The following is an 18,905-nucleotide window of genomic DNA, read 5'->3' on the forward strand; positions in this document are numbered from 1 at the left end:
GGGTAACGAAACTCCTTCCATTACAACTGCTAATTCAGATGAGTTAAAAATAAACACAAATTTATTAGAGAACCAAAACTGATCTCAATTCTTCACATGGCAACAGAGTCAGGTGCTGCAACAGCATTCACATTCCAAGGTCAGCTTTAACTATAGCCACACTTCCCTCCAAACTGAGAAAGCCCCATGTGGAGGAGAACATACAAACAAGATTACCACAAACAGCTCCTCTCCAAATACTATCAGGGCTCAGAAAGCTCAGTAGAGATAACAAACGCAAAAAATAAAAATTAAAAAAATAAAGCACACCTCAATATATACACACAACAGAGGAAGACTACTCTCCCCCTGGGCTTCCTTGGCATTAGGCAAACAAGGCTACTTGCAATAACAGTGCCTAAGCTGACTATGGCAATGCTCACAAGAGAAATAAGGAATTACAAAGTTCCTTTATTCATAGGTAATCAAGGATTATTAAATAAACTATTAAATAAAGCTAAGACAACAGTCTCACCATCAAAGAAAATTTTCTTCCTGCCTGAGATGCTTTTATAAATGAGATGTCACAATACCCTAGATTCCTTACTTAATATTAAACTATTAATGCACACAGGACATCCTCAGAGCTCAAGCATGAGTAATATTAATATTCTCAGATATTTCTATACTTTACAGATCAGCAAATATTTAACCAGACTATCCGTTTAAGAGATGTGTATGTCAACAGTAATAACCAACTCTATATTTTTCTTATCCTGTTCATCAAAGAACACCACGCTCCAATAGGAATGAAGCCCAGTTCAGTGGGTATCTTGTTCCCCTCAACTCTGCACAATAGATTTCACTATTCAGTCTCTATGTCCCTGACTCTCCTACGACTCACCTAGTTTAAAGAAAGTCTTGTAAAAAGGTGGAAAATTGTAAACCCCAGCAAAAACATCGGTATTAGTGCTGAAGTAAGCTTTAGCGGAATAACTATAATTGCTTACGGGACTGTTTACAGCCTTGCTAGAAACCCTACTCCTCCTGAATCCCTAGATAGAAAAATTCAAATAATTTAAACATGAGAGGGGATTTCTCTGATAAAGGTCTAGTTCACGTGTAAGGTTCTGGTCCCTGGAATGATGTGTGGCTAACCCAAAATACTGGCTGAGTTTCCATTTTAAACATGTCTGTTATTCTTCCCCACAACAGTATTGTCAAATTCTCCCATCTGTCAGGTCACTGGTGAGCCCTCTCATTTGCTGCTTCTATTTCTTTTGGCTGTTGTACTGCACATACGGGATTCACTGAGCTTCTCACTTAAATGTGTAGGAAATTTACATTTCACACCATCAGCTTCCTAAAAGCCATCAACTGGGAACAATTGCTCTTTACAAAGGAAACCAAAAGCATTGTTTGGAGGCTGAACCAACATCTTAGATATTCCTATAAAGGGAATGCTGTATCTGTCAGCAAAACCCAGAGACATTTACAAGATCTAAAGATTATATGGGCTATGTTAAAAGCGTGAATTTGGCAGTTTTAGTCGTATTTCCAATTTTTCACTACACCATCTGGGGAGAAGTACTAGTTAATATCACAGGAGCAAATTATAAGCATCAACACCACCCTACTAGCTTGTTTTCCTCCTGCTTTTCGTAAACTTCTGCCAGCTCCAGTGAAGCCTGTTCCAGGGTACATCACTCAGCAACCTGCAGAGTTGCTCAGAGATAGAACAACAGGCTTCACGTCAACTAGTCCGGCAGCAAGCACTCAGCTGGTAAACACTGCCTTGGGGCAGAGCCCATGGAAAGCCTTGAGCCCAGGAAAGACTTACAGAAGTTGCACAAAAATTCTTGGTTTTATATCATCTTCCCAGGAAGTTGGAAAATAATTGGTTTTTAGTTAAAGAAACATAATCTATGCTCAAAAATGTAATGTCATGTAATGCTTCAAACAAGCAAAATCGAGAATGAAAAAACTAGAGGAAAATACAGTCTATTAATCAATAGCTTACTTTGGTTAAATGATCATAGTTAGTCAGTGCAATGTATTATTATAGTTAGAAGCACGGCCTACCATGTTCTCATAAAACAGGGTACCAGTGAAGGATGTGAAAACAGTTCACAGAGATAATAGCCCTTTAGCCTTCTGTGACTTCAAAACTCGAAAAGACAAAGGCTAACCAGGATTTGACCTTCAGATACTCACTTGCCCAAAGCAGGCTGACTTAAAAGACAGCTAAACATCTGATTCTTATTCACTTACGGCGTTCTCAGGAAGTTCCTGTTTGGACATCGATGGTTCTCAACCTGGCTGCACATCGGAGTCATCTGGGAAGCTTTAAAAAATCACCAAATGCCCAGACCAATTAAATCTGGAGGGTGCAGTCCAGAAATCAGTATTCTTTATGCTTCCCCAGGTAGTTCTTTCTAATGTGCAGCCTGGCTGCACACCACTGATGAATCCCTTTCAGAAAGCTGTTGCATGAAAGCCATGCTGTATCTAGATAGTTTGGTTTTTTCTAATTCCACCAGGAAAAGGGATTTTTAGAAAAAGGCACCATTGCGCTTCCTGTAAAGAGGCAGCTTACTGTTTGAGAAGCGCTGGTCCTTGGAGGTTATCTGGAGCGCTGGTTGAAGAGGAGGGAGTCCTTGTCTTGGCAAAGCAGGCAGAGTTTCAGGCTTCGGCAACTGCCTCCAGAAACAAAGAAGGCCCAGATGCCCGTGAGCACCAGGATGATGTATGCCAACACCAGATTTAATCCAGAATAAGGACTTATGAAGGTCTGCAAGGGGAAAATAACAGCAAGCTTATTAAACATGTGGATTAACCAAAGGAAAAGGAAAATATGAAATACTTTAAATAGCTGAGGTGTGTTCCACCAAACATACGATGTATGTCATGCACCCACAAAGACACATAGGACTAACCTAGTCAACAGACACTAGCCCGTAAGTCTGTTTCTGTGTAAGTGAAATGAGACTGAGGTGAAGCTAAAATAACACCAGTAAGGCGCTCATGACAGGTTCTGGCACAGGGTATCTGAGAATAGTCCTGATAACAATCACTGCCACGTGGGGCAGAGTTAGTGTTGTCCCAGCTTCCCCAAGTCTTCCGTGTTGGTCTCCATGGCACAAGCGGCACACTGAGGGCAGCAGCAGGAAGGGCCATCGAGCGTGCCCGACGTGCTGTGCTATGTACTTATCACCTGGGTCACACGTTCCAGTTCCACGATGATAACCTGTGAGCTAAGGGCCCATTTCATAGAAGAAGAATCTCAGATTTAAGGACTCGACAGGCTAGGCAGCTAGGAAAAGTGAAGCCAGATCTGGCTCCCAAAGTGAAAAGATGCTGGGTGTAGGAGAGCTTTTGACTAGAGTGAGGCAGGGGGCATCTCTGTCTAGCTGAGGATGGGCAGGGAAGTGCCCAGGGCTGGTGAAGATGCAGGAAGGCTGAGACGTAGAGTTTATTTGCCTTGAGCAAAAGGACAGCTTTTTAGAGGTGGGAACTGTAACCTGGCCTCCAAGCTTCTCTTTGGGTCTGTGGAGAGAAAATATTGGGTTGGCCAAAGGTTCATTCGTTTTTTTTCCGTAAGATGGCTGTAGTAGCACTTAGTTGTCTTTAACTTCATTCAAAACAATTTTGTTAGACTGTATGTGACAGCTGTCATATCAGCGTGCGTTTAAAAAAAGACATCAAAATTGGTGACTTTTTGTGTAGCCATCTTAATATTGAAGATGGAAGAAAAAAAGCAACATTTTCAGCATATTATGCTTTATTATTTCTAGAAAGGTAAAAACGCAACCGAAATGCAAAAAAAGATTTGTGCAGTGTATGGAAAAGGTGCTGTGACTGATCAAACGTGTCAAAAGTGGTCTGCGAAGTTTCGTTCTGGAGATTTCTAGCTAGACGATGACCCACGGTTGGGTAGACCAGTTGAAGTCGAAAGCAATGAAATCAAGACATTAACTGAGGACAATCAATTTTATACCACGCAGCAGACAGCCGACACACTCAAAATATCCAAATCAAGCACTGAAAATCATTTGCACCAGCTTGGTCATGTTAATCACTTTCATGTTTGGGCTCCACATAAGTGAAAAAAACCTTCTTGACCATATTTCCGCATGCGATTCTCTACTTAAACGTAATGAAAACGTTCCGTTTTTAAAACCAATTGTGATGGGCAGTGAAAAGTGGATACCGTACGACAGTGTGGAACGGAAGAGATCGTGGGGCAAGCAAAATGAACCACCACCAACCACACCAAAGGCTGGTCTTCATCCAAAGAAGGTGATGTGTAGATGGTGGGACTGGAAGGGAGTCCTTTATTACGAGCTCCTTCCGGAAAACCAAACGATTAATTCCAACAAGTACTGCTCCCAATTAGACCAACTGAAAGCAGCACTCAAAGAAAAGCGTCAGGAATGAGTCAACAGAAAAAGCATAATCTTCCATCAGGATAATGCAAGACAACACGTTTCTTTGATGACCAGGCAAAAAACTGTTACAGCTTGGCTGGGAAGTTCTGATTCTTCCGCTGTATTCACCACACATTGCAGCTTTGGATTTCCATTTATTTCGGTCTTCACAAAATTCTCTTAATGGAAAAAATTTCAATTCCCTGGAAGACTATAAAAGGCACCTGGAACAGTTCTTTGCTCAAAAAGATAATCAGTTTTAGGAAGACAAAATTATGAAGTTGCCTGAAAAAATAGCAAAAGGTAGTGGAACAAAACAGTGAATACGCTGTTCAATAAAGTTCCTGGTGAAAATGAAATACGTGTCTTTTATTTTGACGTAAAAACCGAAGGAACTTTTTGGCCAACCCAATATATTCAAATGGCAACCGTAGAAGGTAATCAGAAGCCAGACCTAATGAAATACCCAACAGAAGATAGGTGTTACATAACCAGGGCCCAGTTTTTAACCATTTCTGTGTTAACTGGCTCTTAGAGTTAGCAAGAAAGTGAGACAAGTCCAGCTTACTTTAGTAAAAATCCTTAGTATTAAGGGAACGTGAGGGAACAGCATCTTTTTCAGCTGCACAACTGCTGAGGGTTCCAAAAGTTCATTTAAAAACTGCTGCTGAGGGCTTCCCTGGTGGCGCAGTGGTTGAGAGTCTGCCTGCCGATGCAGGGGATGCGGGTTCGTGCCCCGGTCCGGGAGGATCCCACATGCCGCGGAGCGGCTGGGCCGGTGAGCCATGGCCGCTGAGCCTGTGCGTCCGGAGTCTGTGCTCCGCAACGGGAGAGGCCACAACAGTGAGAGGCCCGCGTACCGCAAAAAAAAAAAAAAAAAAAAAAACTGCTGCTGAGATGCTGCGAGGTACTAGTGAAGACCACAGTGCCTATCCTAATGGAGCTTATACACCAGTAAGGGAGACAAGTAATGAATGAAGAAACAAATAATTCCAAATTGTGATGAATGCTAGGACAGAATAACTACAACTGAGATGGTGCTAGCATAGGTAAGAACAAGGCGATCTACCTGGGGTGGGGGTGGGGGTCAAGGAAGGCACTGAGGAAGCAGCATTTAATCTGAGACTTACAGGAGGAGGAGGGAGCCAGCTTGATGTAGACCAAGGGAGGGAACCAAAGGAGGGCAAAGAGTTCATTGCAGCTGAGAACCTGAGAGTTGATATAAATGATGTGTAGGGGGCTTCCCTGGTGGTGCAGTGGTTGAGAGTCCACCTGCCGATGCAGGGGACACGGGTTCGTGCCCCGGTCCGGGAAGATCCCACATGCCGCGGAGTGGCTGGGCCCGTGAGCCATGGCCGCTGAGCCTGCGCGTCCGGAGCCTGTGCTCCGCAATGGGAGAGGCCACAACAGTGAGAGGCCTGCGTACCGCAAAAAAATTTTTTTTAATTTTTTAAATGATGTGTAGGGATGGAAGGGCAAGCACTTAGATAGGAGAGGAAGGCAGGGGCCAGCTACACAGCATGTTGGTGAGGAGTGTGAATTTTATCCTCAGTGCAATGGAGGTGCACAGAAGGGTTTTAGCTTGGGGAGCTAATGATTTCAGATTATTTATTTTTTGGGCGCCCTGCACTTGCGGGATCTTAGTTCCCCGACCAGGGATTGAACCCGGGCCACGGAAGTAAAAGCGCCGAGTCCTAACCACTGGACCAGCAAGGAATTCCCATGATTTTAGATTTTTTAAACTGCAGATAATGGATTCAAGGAGGCTACGGTGAAAGCAGGGAGACTAGTTAGGAAGACTCTGCATGGAATGAGGAGAGTACAGGTTGGTGACTTAGTCCAGGGTGACGGTGGTAGAGATGGAGAGAGCAGATGACAGGAACTGATGGGAGTTGCTGGTGGATGGAATGTGAGGGAAAGGGAGAGGCCAAGAATGACTTCCATGTTTCTGGCTTTAGGTAAACGGTGGTGCTATTTAATGAGATACAAAAAGACTTGTGGAAGACCAAGCTTAAAAGACTTGGCGTTAAAAAGAACCTGCTGTATAAAAAAATAAAGCAGTCTTAGAAGGGTGGCTGAACAGAAGGCAAAATGTGCTAGAAGCATGAGAGAAGAAGCAGAGACAGAGTTTGCGGAGATAACTCTTTGAGAAATTTTGCTGCAATGGGAACCAGAAAAAGAAGTCATAGCTCGAAGGAGAATAGGCAACAATGAAGAGTTTTATTTAAGATACGTCTATATGCTGGTGAAGAGAGGGACAGGCTGGTGATGTAGGAGAGAGGGCACAGTCAAAGGAGTAAAGTCCTTAAGTAGGAAGGAATTAGGTCTGAAGCCCAAGTGGAGGGACTGGCCTTTGATAGAAGAAAGGATACTTCCTGTGCTGGGCCAGGGTAAGGTGGGGAGATGGGTTCTTCTTAACAAACAAGAGGCTCTGACTGGGTCAGTTTGTCACCTCTGCCCAGCAGCGGCAGCAGGGGGAGTGCCTCCAAGGCACCTCACTGTCCTCACCCTCACCCTGCCTGCACATGCCCTTGGATTCGGGATATCAAGAGTGACAAGATAAGGTCCCATCACTGATGATCAAACTCTAATTAGAGAGGTAGATGTAAAAACTGTATCAAATAAAATAATGCTGGCCGGGGAGGGGGGTTATAACACAGCTATAAATAAGGGCTAGTGATAGTGCTGAGTCAGAAATGTGTACCTTTTCCAGGGAGGCCTCACATGAAATGCTCAGGAGTTTTCCAAACTGACCTAGGTTAGCAGTCATTGCAGACAAAACAGCGCGAACAAAGGCACTCCCTGCTGGGGAGCCACACTGGATCAATTTAGATGGAGGGCCTGGTGTGAACTATGGTACACTGTGCACCAGTAAAATCAGTAAGAGGCTTATGCCAAACAAAGAAGTCTGGGTTTTACTCCCCTGGCCTCTGCTACAGCTCATCGCCCTCTCCTCCCCAGTACACCTGGCTTCAGGACACCTGGCTCCTGCTGCTCTGCTACTTCACTAAGTTGCTCCTTCTCAGTCTCCTTTGCTGGCTCCTCTTCTTGCCCCAACCTCAAGGCTGAAATGCCCCAGGCCTTAGTCCTTGGGCCTCTTCTCTTGTCTGCTTATACTCACTTCTTGTAATCATCTCTTCGAGCCTGGATTTCTCTCCCAAACTCCAGACTTTTTCATCCAACTGCCTAACTGCCTTCTCCACTTGAAGGTCCAATAGGCGCCCCCACGGTAACGTGCCCAAGGAAAACTCCTGATCTCCCTCACAAGCTTCTCCATCCCAGCTGATGGCAACTCCATCCTTCTAGCTATCCAGGCCCAAAACTTTGAAGACATCCTTGGCTCCTCTTCTTTCTCTCCCTTGCCTTATCCAGTCTTGTCAGGAAATACTGTTGGCTCTACTTTCAGAAATATGTCCTGAATCTGAACATTTCTCATTATTTCCACTGCTATCTCACCCAAGTTGTCACCACCCTTCTCTTGATGACTGTAATCTCTTCCCCCATTACAGTCTACTCTGAACACAGCAGTCACAATGATCCTTTCAAAACGTGATTCAAGTCATGTCCCTGTACTCAACACCCTACAATGACTCCCATTTCACTGAGAGTAGAAAGCGCAAGTCTTGCATTATCTAGATGTGCTTCTCATTTCCAACCTCCACTTCCATCCCCAACTTCAAATCTGTGACAGTATCTGCTACTAAGTTCCCCAGGCTTACTGGTTCCGGCCACCCTCACTTCCATAAACATGCCAAGCATATTCTTTAGTCTTAGGACTTTGCCACTGGCTGTTTTAGTCTTGGATGCTCTTTCTCCAGACAGCCACATGGCCAACTTGACTTTTTTGTTCAAATGTCACCTTCACAATGAAGCCTACTTTTGACTACACAGTTCCAAAATTCAACATCCCCAGCCCACACAATCCGGAACCCTTTTAACCTGCTCTACTTTCCCTTTTTTCCCACAGCACCTATCAATTTTAATATACTATAAAACTTTTTATTATGTCTATTGCTTACTGCCTCTCTCTCCACTAGATGGTAAAGGCAGGGTCTTTGTTTTTTTCACTAAATTGTTTTGTTTGCCTAGAACAGTGCCTGGAACATAGAAGGCTATTTGTCAAATGAATGAATGGCCAATTGGATCCATAAAAAGGATATTTCCTTTTTCTTGCAACTTCCTTTCTGTTTATTAAAGTGTACATAGTAGAAAATTTGGAACATGCCAAAAACCATAAAGAATAAAAGAATTCACCCAAAAATGAAAGCTGTTAATATTTTAACACACTCTCTCGCCAGTGGTTTTTCCATTAAGATTTGACTTTATGGTCCTGAACCAAGATGGCAGAGTAGAAGGACATGCTCTCACGCCCTCCTGCAAGAACACCAGAATCACAACTAGCTGCTGGACAATCATCGACAGGAAGACACTGGAACTCACCAAAAAAGATACCCCACATCCAAAGACAAAGGAGAAGCCACAATGAGATGGTAGGAGGGGCGCAATCACAGTAAAATCAAATCCCACAACTGCTGGGTGGGTGACTCACAGGCTGGAGAACACTTATACCACAGAAGTCCACCCACTGGAGTGAAGGTTCTGAGCCCCACGTCAGGCTTCCCAATCTGGGGGTCCACCAATGGGAGGAGGAATTCCTAGAGAATCAGACTTTGAAAGCTAGTGGGATTTGACTGCAGGTCTTCAACGGGACTGGGGGAAACAGAGACTCCACTCTTGGAGGGCACACACAAAGTAGTGTGCATATCGGGACCCAGGGGGAAGGAGCAGTGACCCCACAGGAGACTGAACCAGACCTACCTGCTAGTGTTGGAGGGTCTCCTGCAGAGCGGGGGGGTGGCTGTGGCTCACCATGGGGACAAGGACACTGGCAAGCATAAGTTCCAGGAAGTACTCCTTGGCGTGAGCTCTCCTAGAGTCCGACATTAGCCCCACCAAAGAGCCCAGGTAGGCTCCAGTGTTGGGTTGCCTCAGGCCAAACAACCAACAGGGAGGGAACCCAGCTCCACCCATCAGCAGTCAAGCCAGCTTACGTTTTACTGAGCTCTGCCCACCAGAGCAACAGTCAGCTCTACCCACCACCAGTCCCTCCAATCAGGAAACTTGCACAGGCCTCTTAGACAGCCACATCCACCAGAGGGCAGACAGTAGAAGCAAGAAGAACTACAATCCTGCAGCCTGTGGAACAAAAACCACATTCACAGAAAGACAGACAAGATGAAAAGGCAGAGGGCTATGTACCAGATGAAGGAACAAGATAAAACGCCAGAAAAACAATTAAATGAAATGGAGATAGGCAACATTCCAGAAAAAGAATTCAGAATAATGATAGTGAAGATAATCTAGGACCTCAGAAAAAGAAGATGCAAGAAATGTTTAACCAAGACCTAGCAGAATTAAAGAACAAACAAACAGCTATGAACAATACAATAACTGAAATGAAAAATACACTAGAAGGAATCAATACCAGAATAACTGAGGCAGAAGAACAGATAAGTGACCTGGAAGACAGAATGGTGGAATTCACTGCCACAGAACAGAATAAAGAAAAAAGAATGAAAAGAAATGAAAACAGCCTAAGAGACCTCTGGGACAACATTAAACACAACAACATTCGCATTAGAGGGGTCCCAGAAGCAGAAGACAGAGAGAAAGGACCAGAGAAAATATCTGAAGAGATTATAGTCGAAAACTTAACTAACATGGGAAAGGAAATAGTCACCCAAGTCCAAGAGGCGCAGAGAGTCCCATACAGGATAAACCCAAGGAGAAACACGCCGAGACACATAGTAATCAAATTGACAAAAATTAAAGACAAAGAAAAAGCAGCAAGGGAAAAACAACAAATAACATACAAGGGAACTCCAATAAGGTTAACAGCTGATTTCTCAGCAGAAACTCTACAAACCAGAAGGGAGTGGCATGATATACTTAGAGTGATGAAAGGGAAGAACCTACAACCAAGATTATTCTACCCAGCAAGGATCTCATTCAGATTTGATGAAGAAATCAAAAGCTTTACAAGACAAGCAAAAGCTAAGAGAATTGAGCACCACCAAACCAGCTCTACAACAAATGCTAAAGGAACTTCTTTAAGCGGGAAACACAAGAGAAGAAAGGACCTACAAAAACAAACCCAAAACAATTAAGAAAATGGTCATAGGAACATACATATCGATAATTACCTTAAACGTGAATGGATTAAATGCTCCAACCAAAAGACACAGGCTTGCTGAATGGATACAAACACAAGACGCATATATATGCTGTCTACAAGAGACCCACTTCAGACCTAGGGACACATACAGACTGAAAGTGAGGGGATGGAAAAAGACATTCCATGCAAATAGAAATTAAAAGAAAGCTGGAGTAGCAATACTCATATCAGATAAAATAGAATTTAAAACAAAGAATGTTACAAGAGACAAGGAAGGACACTACATAATGATCAAGGGATCAATCCAAGAAGAAGATATAACAATTATCAGTACATATGCACCCAACATAGAAGCACCTCAATACATAAGGCAACTGCTAACAGCTATAAAAGAGGAAATCGACAGTAACACAATAAGAGTGGGGGACTTTAACACTTCACTTACACCAATGGACAGATCATCCACAACGAAAATAAATAAAGAAACAGAAGCTTTAAATGACACAACAGACCAGATAGAGTTAATTGATATTTATAGGACATTCCATCCAAAAACAGCAGATTACACTTTCTCCTCAAGTGCACACAGAACATTCTCCTGGATAGATCACATCTTGGGTCACGAATCAAGGCTCAGTAAATTTAAGAAAACTGAAATCATATCAAGCATCTTTTCTGACCACAATGCTACGAGATTAGAAATCAATTACAGGGGAAAAAACACAAACACATGGAGGCTAAACAATACGTTACTAAATAACCAAGAGATCACTGAAGAAATCAAAGAGGAAATCAAAAAATACCTAGAGAGAAATGACAATGAAAACACAACGATCCAAAACCTATGGGATGCAGCATAAGCAGTTCTAAGAGGGAAGTTTACAGCTACACAAGCCTACCTCAAGAAACAAGAAAAATCTCAAACAATCTAACCTTACACCTAAAGGAACTAGAGAAAGAAGAACAAACAAAACCCAAAGTTAGCAGAAGGAAAGAAATCATAAAGATCAGAGCAGAAATACATGAAATAGAAACAAAAAATAGCAAAGATCAATAAAACTAAAAGCTCGTTCTTTGAGAAGATAAACAAAATTGATAAACTATTAAACAGACTCATCAAGAGGGAGAGGATTCAAATCAATAAAATTAGAAATGAAAAAGGAGACGTTACAACAGACACCACAGAAATACAAAGCATCCTAAGAGACTACTACAAGCAACTCCATGCCAATAAAATAGACAACCTGGAAGAAATGGACAAATTCTTAGAAAGGTATAACCTTCCAAGACTGAACCAGGAAGAAATAGAACATATGAACAAACCAGTCACAAATAATGAAGTTGAAACTGTGATTAAAAATCTTCCAACAGGGCTTCCCTGGTGGCGCAGTGGTTGAGAGTTCGCCTGCTGATGAAGGGGACACGGGTTCGTGCCCCGGTCTGGGAAGATCCCACATGCCGCAGAGCGGCTGGGCCCGTGAGCCATGGCCGCTGAGCCTGTGCGTCCGGAACCTGTGCTCCGCAATGGGAGAGGCCACAACAGTGAGAGGCCTGCGTACTGCAAAAAACAAAAACAAAACCAAAAATCTTCCAACAAACAAAAGTCCAGGACCAGATGGCTTCACAGGTGAATTCTATCAAACATTTAGAGAAGAGCTAACATCCATCCTTCTCAAACTCTTCCAAAAAATTACGGAGGAAGGAATACTTCCAAACTCATTCTATGAGGCCACCATGACCCTGATACCAAAACCAGACAAGGATACTACAAAAAAAGAAAATTACAGACCAATATCACTGATGAATATAGATGCAAAAATCCTCAACAAAATACTAGCAAACAGAATCCAACATCACATTAAAAGGATCATACACCATGATCAAGTGGGATTTATCCCAGGGATGCAAGAATTCTTCAATATACGCATATCAATCAATATGATACACCATATTAACAAACTGAAGAATAAAAACCATATGATCATCTCAGTAGATGCAGAAAAAGCTTCTGACAAAATTCAACACCCATTTATGATAAAAACTCTCCAGAAAGTGGGCAGAGAGAACCTACCTCAACATAATAAAGGCCACATACAAGAAACCCACAGCAAACATCATCCTCAATGATGAAAAACCGAAAGCATTTCCTCTAAGATCAGGAGCAAGACAAGGATGTCCACTCTCACCACTATTATTCAACACAGTTTTGGAAGTCCTAGCCACGGCAATCAGAGAAGAAAAAGAAATAAAATGAATCCAAATTGGAAAAGAAGAAGGAAAACTGTCACTGTTTGCAGATGACATGATACTACACGTAGAGAATCCTAAAGATGCCACCAGTAAACTACTAGAGCTAATCAATGAATTTGGTAAAGTTGCAGGATACAAAATTAACGCACAGAAATCTCTTGCATTCCTATACACTAATGATGAAAAATCTGAAAGAGAAATTAAGGAAACACTCCCATTTACCACTGCCACAAAAAGAATAAAATACCTAGGAATAAACCTACCTAGGGAGACAAAAGACCTGTATGCAGAAAACTACAAGACACTGATGAAAGAAATTAAAGATGATACCAACAGATGGAGAGATATACCATATTCTTGGATTGGAAGAATCAATACTGTGAAAATGACTATACTACCCAAAGCAATCTACAGATTCCATGCAATCCCTATCAAATTACCAATGGCATTTTTTACGGAACTAGAACAAAAAAATCTTAAAATTTGTATGGAGACACAAAAGACCCCGAATAGCCAAAGCAGTCTTGAGGGAAAAAACGGAGCTGGAGGAATCAGACTCCCTGACTTCAGACTATACTACAAAGCTACAGTAATCAAAGCAATATGGTACTGGCACAAAAACAGAAACACAGATCAATGGAACAAGACAGAAAGCCCAGAGATAAACCCACGCACCTATGGTCAACTAATCTATGACAAAGGAGGCAAGGATACACAATGGAGAAAAGACAGTCTCTTCAATAAGTGGTGCTGGAAAAACTGGACAGCTACATGTAAAAGAATGAAACTAGAACACTCCCTAACACCATACACAAAAATAAACTCAAAATGGATTAGAGACCTAAATGTAAGACCAGACACTATAAAACTCTTAGAGGAAAACATAGGAAGAACACTCTTTGACATAAACCACAGCAAGATCTTTTTTGATCCACCTCCTGGAGTAATGGAAATAAAAAGAAAAATAAACAAATGGGACCTAATGAAACATCAAAGCTTTTGCACAGCAAAGGAAACCATAAGCAAGACGAAAAGACAATGCTCAAAATGGGAGAAAATATTTGCAAACGAATCAACAAAGGATTAATCTCCAAAATATATAAACAGCTCAATATTAAAAAAACAAACCCAATCCAAAAATGGGCAGAAGACCTAAATAGACGTTTCTCCAAAGAAGACATACAGATGGACAAGAAGCACATGAAAAGCTGCTCAACATTACTAATTATTAGAGAAATGCAAGTCAAAACTACAATGAGGTATCACCTCACACCAGTTAGAATGGGCGTCATCAGAAAATCTATAAATAACAAATGCTGGAGAGGGTGTGGAGAAGAGGGAACCCTCTTGCACTGTTGGTGGGAATGTAAATTGATACAGCCACTATGGAGAACAGTATGGAGGTTCCTGAGAAAACTAAAAATAGGGCTTCCCTGGTGGTGCAGTGGTTGAGAGTCTGCCTGCCGATGCAGGGGACATGGGTTCGTGCCCCGGTCTGGGAGGATCTCACATGCCACGGAGCGGCTGGGCCCGTGAGCCATGGCCGCTGAGCCTGAGCATCCGGAGCCTGTGCTCTGCAACGAGAGAGGCCACAACAGTGAGAGGCCCGCGTACCGCAAAAAAAAAAAAAAAAACTAAGCTAAAAATAGAATTACCATATGATCCAGCAATCTCACTAATGGACATATACCCTGAGAAAACCATAATTCAAAAAGACACATGCACCCCAATGTTCACTGCAGCACTATTTACAATAGCCAGGTCATGGAAGCAACCTAAATGCCCATCGACAGACGAATGGATAAACAAGATGTGGTACATATATACAATGGAATATTAGCCACAAAACGGAACAAAATTGGGTCATTTGTTGAGACGTGGATGGAACTAGAGACTGTCATACAGAGTGAAGTAAGTCAGAAAGAGAACAACAAATATAGTATATTAACACATATACGTAGAACCTAGAAAAATGGTACAGATGAACCAGTTTGCAGGGGAGAAATTGAGACACATGTAGAGAACAAACGTATGCACTGCAAGGGGGGAAAGCAGCGGCGGGTGGGGGTGATGAACTGGGATATTGGGGTTCACATGTACACACTGATGTGTATAAAATGGATGACTTATAAGAACCTGCTGTATAAAAAATATATAAAACAAAATTTAAAAATTAAAAAAAAAAAGATTTGACTTTACATAGCTGCCATCATATTAAGGGTAACTTTAGTATCTTGTATGACTGAAAGGTTTTAGGTAAGAAAGGCAATGAGATTGTTTTTTAGATGGAACAGAGAACAAGAAACCCAGTATAAGAAAACCTGATATGAACTCTAAATGGATGGAGAGGAGAGAAAGATGAGGCAGGACACCATCAGAAGGAAGCTTTTCAATACTGTAGGTAAGAAACGATAAACGTCTGGACAAAGCAGTGGCTGGGATAATTCTGATGTAAGTATATGACACGTTACAATTAAACTAAGACCAAAGCATTAAACAGTGCTTAAACAATACATCTAGTCAAGTATTCTTTTTAAATTACTTTTGAACACTGGCATTATAATGTCAGTGAGGAGAGAGTAAGATGGGCACTCTTGACATTCATCAGAATGTGTAAAAATAGTACAACACTTGTACAGAGTATTTTAGCAATTTGCATCAAGGGCTTTAAAAATATTCACATCATTTGACTTCAAAAATCAATTCCTTGGATTGTAAACAATGAATTGAAAAAGTTTCACATACAAAGTTGTTCCAGACAGCATTATAATAACCAAAAGTAGAAAAACAAGTTATCAATCAGTTAAGCAAACTGTAACTTTATGTAATGATCTAAAGCCACTAAAACTTAAATATTAAAAGGATTTATAATAACATGGAAAATTTTTAAGATGTGTTACATAACATAAGCATAATGCAAGCCTATTTCAGTTTGACTCTACCCATTAAAAGAAAGACACATACCAAAAAAAGACACCAAAAAACTTTTATGAGATCAACCAACAAATTGTTACCTTTCTATGGTAAGAAAGATGATTTATCTATCATTCATTCATTCATTCTTTTAACTGACTTTTCTGAATTTCCTCACTTTCCTATGAGCAGGTATTTCATTCAAAGTGGAATCTACCACTTTAGATATGCAGACTTGACCTCCAAAAACCAGTTTGAGCACGGTAGCAATACTCACCAGGGCTGACACCAGTAGATGGGTCAGAAGAACTACAAGCAGGGTGTACCACTTTTTCTTTTCACAGCCATCAAAAAACACAATGCCCCAGAACATGTGCAGCAATATGATCACCAGCGTCATGAAAGCTGAAAGACAGGCAACCATTAGTGCCCAGTCACAGGTCAACAAACCCCAAAGCCCACTAAACACCTAGTCCTGGGACAACGCTCTTGGGGTACACCGCACTACTGTGAGGGTTCAACCCTGTCTGACAGAAGTGGGACCCTGACACATATTTGCTTGAATAGTAACTCTGAGAGCAACATTCCTGAACCAGGGGGCCAACTCTGAAACAGCTTCTCATCTAGAACGTGAATTTGTGAAACAAAAAGTCAACTTGGATCTGGCTTTCAAGGAATTTCTCTTAGGAATGCAATAAGACTACTGTGATATCTAATCAACTTTTCTCCAAATTAGCCTTCTGCACTAATTGCAAAACTCCCACCCTCCCCCGACACCGCGCCACACAGCATGTAGGATCTTAGTTGCCTGACCAGGGATCAAACCAGCACACCCCCAACCCCACATTGGAAACTTGAAGTCTTAACCATTGGACTGCCAGGGAGGTCCCTGAGAAACTTTTCTCAATTAAAAGAAGTGTCTTCGGGCTTCCCTGGTGGCACAGTGGTTGAGAATCTGCCTGCCAATGCAGGGGACAGGGGTTCAAGCCCTGGTCTGGGAAGATCCCACACGCCGTGGAACAACTGGGCCCGTGAGCCACAATTACTGAGTCTGCGCGTCTGGAGCCTGTGCTCCGCAACAAGAGAGGCCGCGATAGTGAGAGGCCCACGCACCGCGATTTAGAGTGGCCCCCGCTTGCCACAGCTAGAGAAAGCCCTCGCACAGAAACGAAGACCCAACACAGCCATAAGTATATAAATTAATTAATTTTTAAAAAAAGGAGTGTCTTCAATTTAAACAAGTCTTTTCATTAAAGTGAAATTTCTCCTTGGATTTTTTTTTAAGGACAATGGAAGATAAAAATATAAGAAATTGCAGTAATTATCCAAGATTCTTTCTTTTTTTAACATCTTTATTGGACTATAATTGCTTTACAATGGTGTGTTAGTTTCTGCTTTATAACAAAGTGAATCAGGTATACATATACATATGTCCCCATATCTCCTCCCTCTTGCGTCTCCCTCCCACCCTCCCTATCCCACACCTCTAGGTGGTCACAAAGCACCGAGCTGATCTCCCTGTGCTATGTGGCTGCTTCCCACTAGCTATCTATTCTACATTTGGTAATGTATATATGTCCATGACACTCTCTCACTTCATCCCAGCTTACCCTTCCCCCTCCCCGTGTCCTCAAGTCCATTCTTTACGTCTGCATCTTTATTCCTGTCCTGCCCCTAGGTTCTTCAGAACCATTTTTTTTAACTCACTACGCATAATTCAATTTCGTTTCTTTTTTTAAATTAATTAATTTTACTTTTGGCTGTGTTGGGTCTTCGTTTCTGTGCTAGGGCTTTCTCTAATTGCGGCAAGCGGGGGCCACTCTTCATCGCGGTGCACGGGCCTCTCACTATCGCGGCCTCTCTTGTTGCGGAGCACAGGCTCCAGACGCACAGGCTCAGTAATTGTGGCTCACGGGCCTAGCTGCTCTGCAGCATGTGGGATCTTCCCAAACCAGGGCTCGAACCCGTGTCCCCTGCATTGGCAGTCAGATTTTCAACCACTGCACCACCAGGGAAACCCCCTCGATTTCGTTTCTTTTTATGGCTGAGTAATATTCCATTGTATATATGTGCCACATCTTCTTTAGCCATTCATCTGTCGACGGACACTTAGGTTACTTCCACGTCCTGGCTATTGTAAAGAGTGCTGCAGTGAACACTGTGGTATATGGTTCTTTTTGAATTCTGGTTTTCTCAGGGTATATGCCTAGCAGTGGGACTGCTGGGTCGTGCAGTAGTTCTATTTTTAGTTTTTTAAGGAACCTCCATACTGTTCTCCATAGTGGCTGTATCAATTTACACTCCCACCAACAGTGCAGGAGGGTTCCCTTTTCTCCACACCCTCTCCAGCATTTTTTGTTTGTAGATTTTTTTTTTTTTTTTTTTTTTTTGCATTAAGCAGGCCTCTCACTGTTGTGGCCTCTCCCGTTGCAGAGCACAGGCTCCGGACCCGCAGGCTCAGCGGCCATGGCTCACGGGCCCAGCCGCTCCGCAGCATGTGGGATCCTCCCGGACCGGGGCACAAACCCATGTCCCCTGCATCGGCAGGCGGACTCGCAACCACTGCGCCACCAGGGAAGCCCTGCCAGCACATTTTTTACTTTCTTCCAAAAGAATCATTTTAAGCCAATCTTATGAAAACAGCCTAGTTCACAAAAGGGAATTAGCGCCATCTAGTGACAGAATCTGGTAGAAAAATAAGTTCCATTAGGAAACTGCTACTTGAGAGCCAAAAAAAAAAAATGCTTATGTAGCAGTCTAATAGACTGATTTAAGAAAATATAGAAAACTGCAGCAGTAACACCCCCTCCTGGGTATGTTTTATTAACTTATATTGGATGCTAACAGATTTTAGCATTAATACTACAGTTGTTCTAAAAATGTAATACTCATTATTATGTTCATTTTTTAAGACTGTCAGAAATATTCTAATTATGGAATGTTTAAAAGGTAGATAATTTGCTATGTTGGGGGCGCAACTAAATAAGTAGGACCCATTCCACTAACATACTTTCCTGTCCTCTAACTGGCCGCCGGACGTGAAGGGCCCTGAGTAACTTGTAGGCCTTGAAAAGCCCTTATACATTTTTGTACAGGGACGAGTCATTTGGGGGGCTGTATACAGGATGGATTCCCATGGAAAATGTGTTGAGGAAAGACTA

At 42.3% G+C, this 18,905-nt stretch overlaps 1 protein-coding gene and 1 non-coding gene across 3 annotated transcripts in view; both read right to left on the minus strand.

Annotated features, from left to right (window-relative positions):
• Positions 1-268: 268 nt before the first annotated feature.
• Positions 269-18,905, minus strand: part of APH1B (aph-1 homolog B, gamma-secretase subunit) — a 28,085-nt gene continuing 9,448 nt past the window's right edge. For both annotated transcript variants that reach the window (XM_032624187.1, XM_032624186.1), the window contains 2 exons: positions 16,022-16,149; positions 269-2,770 (listed from right to left, as the gene is read on the minus strand). In XM_032624187.1, the coding sequence (XP_032480078.1) occupies positions 2,603-2,770; positions 16,022-16,149 (296 nt within the window). In that variant the 3' untranslated portion in view covers positions 269-2,602. The remainder of the gene's footprint in view (positions 2,771-16,021; positions 16,150-18,905) is intronic.
• Positions 6,051-6,122, minus strand: TRNAK-UUU. The gene has a single exon. It is a non-coding gene; the product is annotated as a tRNA-Lys (tRNA).

This window comes from Phocoena sinus, chromosome 2 (assembly GCF_008692025.1).
Source record: "Phocoena sinus isolate mPhoSin1 chromosome 2, mPhoSin1.pri, whole genome shotgun sequence".
NCBI lineage: Eukaryota > Metazoa > Chordata > Mammalia > Artiodactyla > Phocoenidae > Phocoena > Phocoena sinus.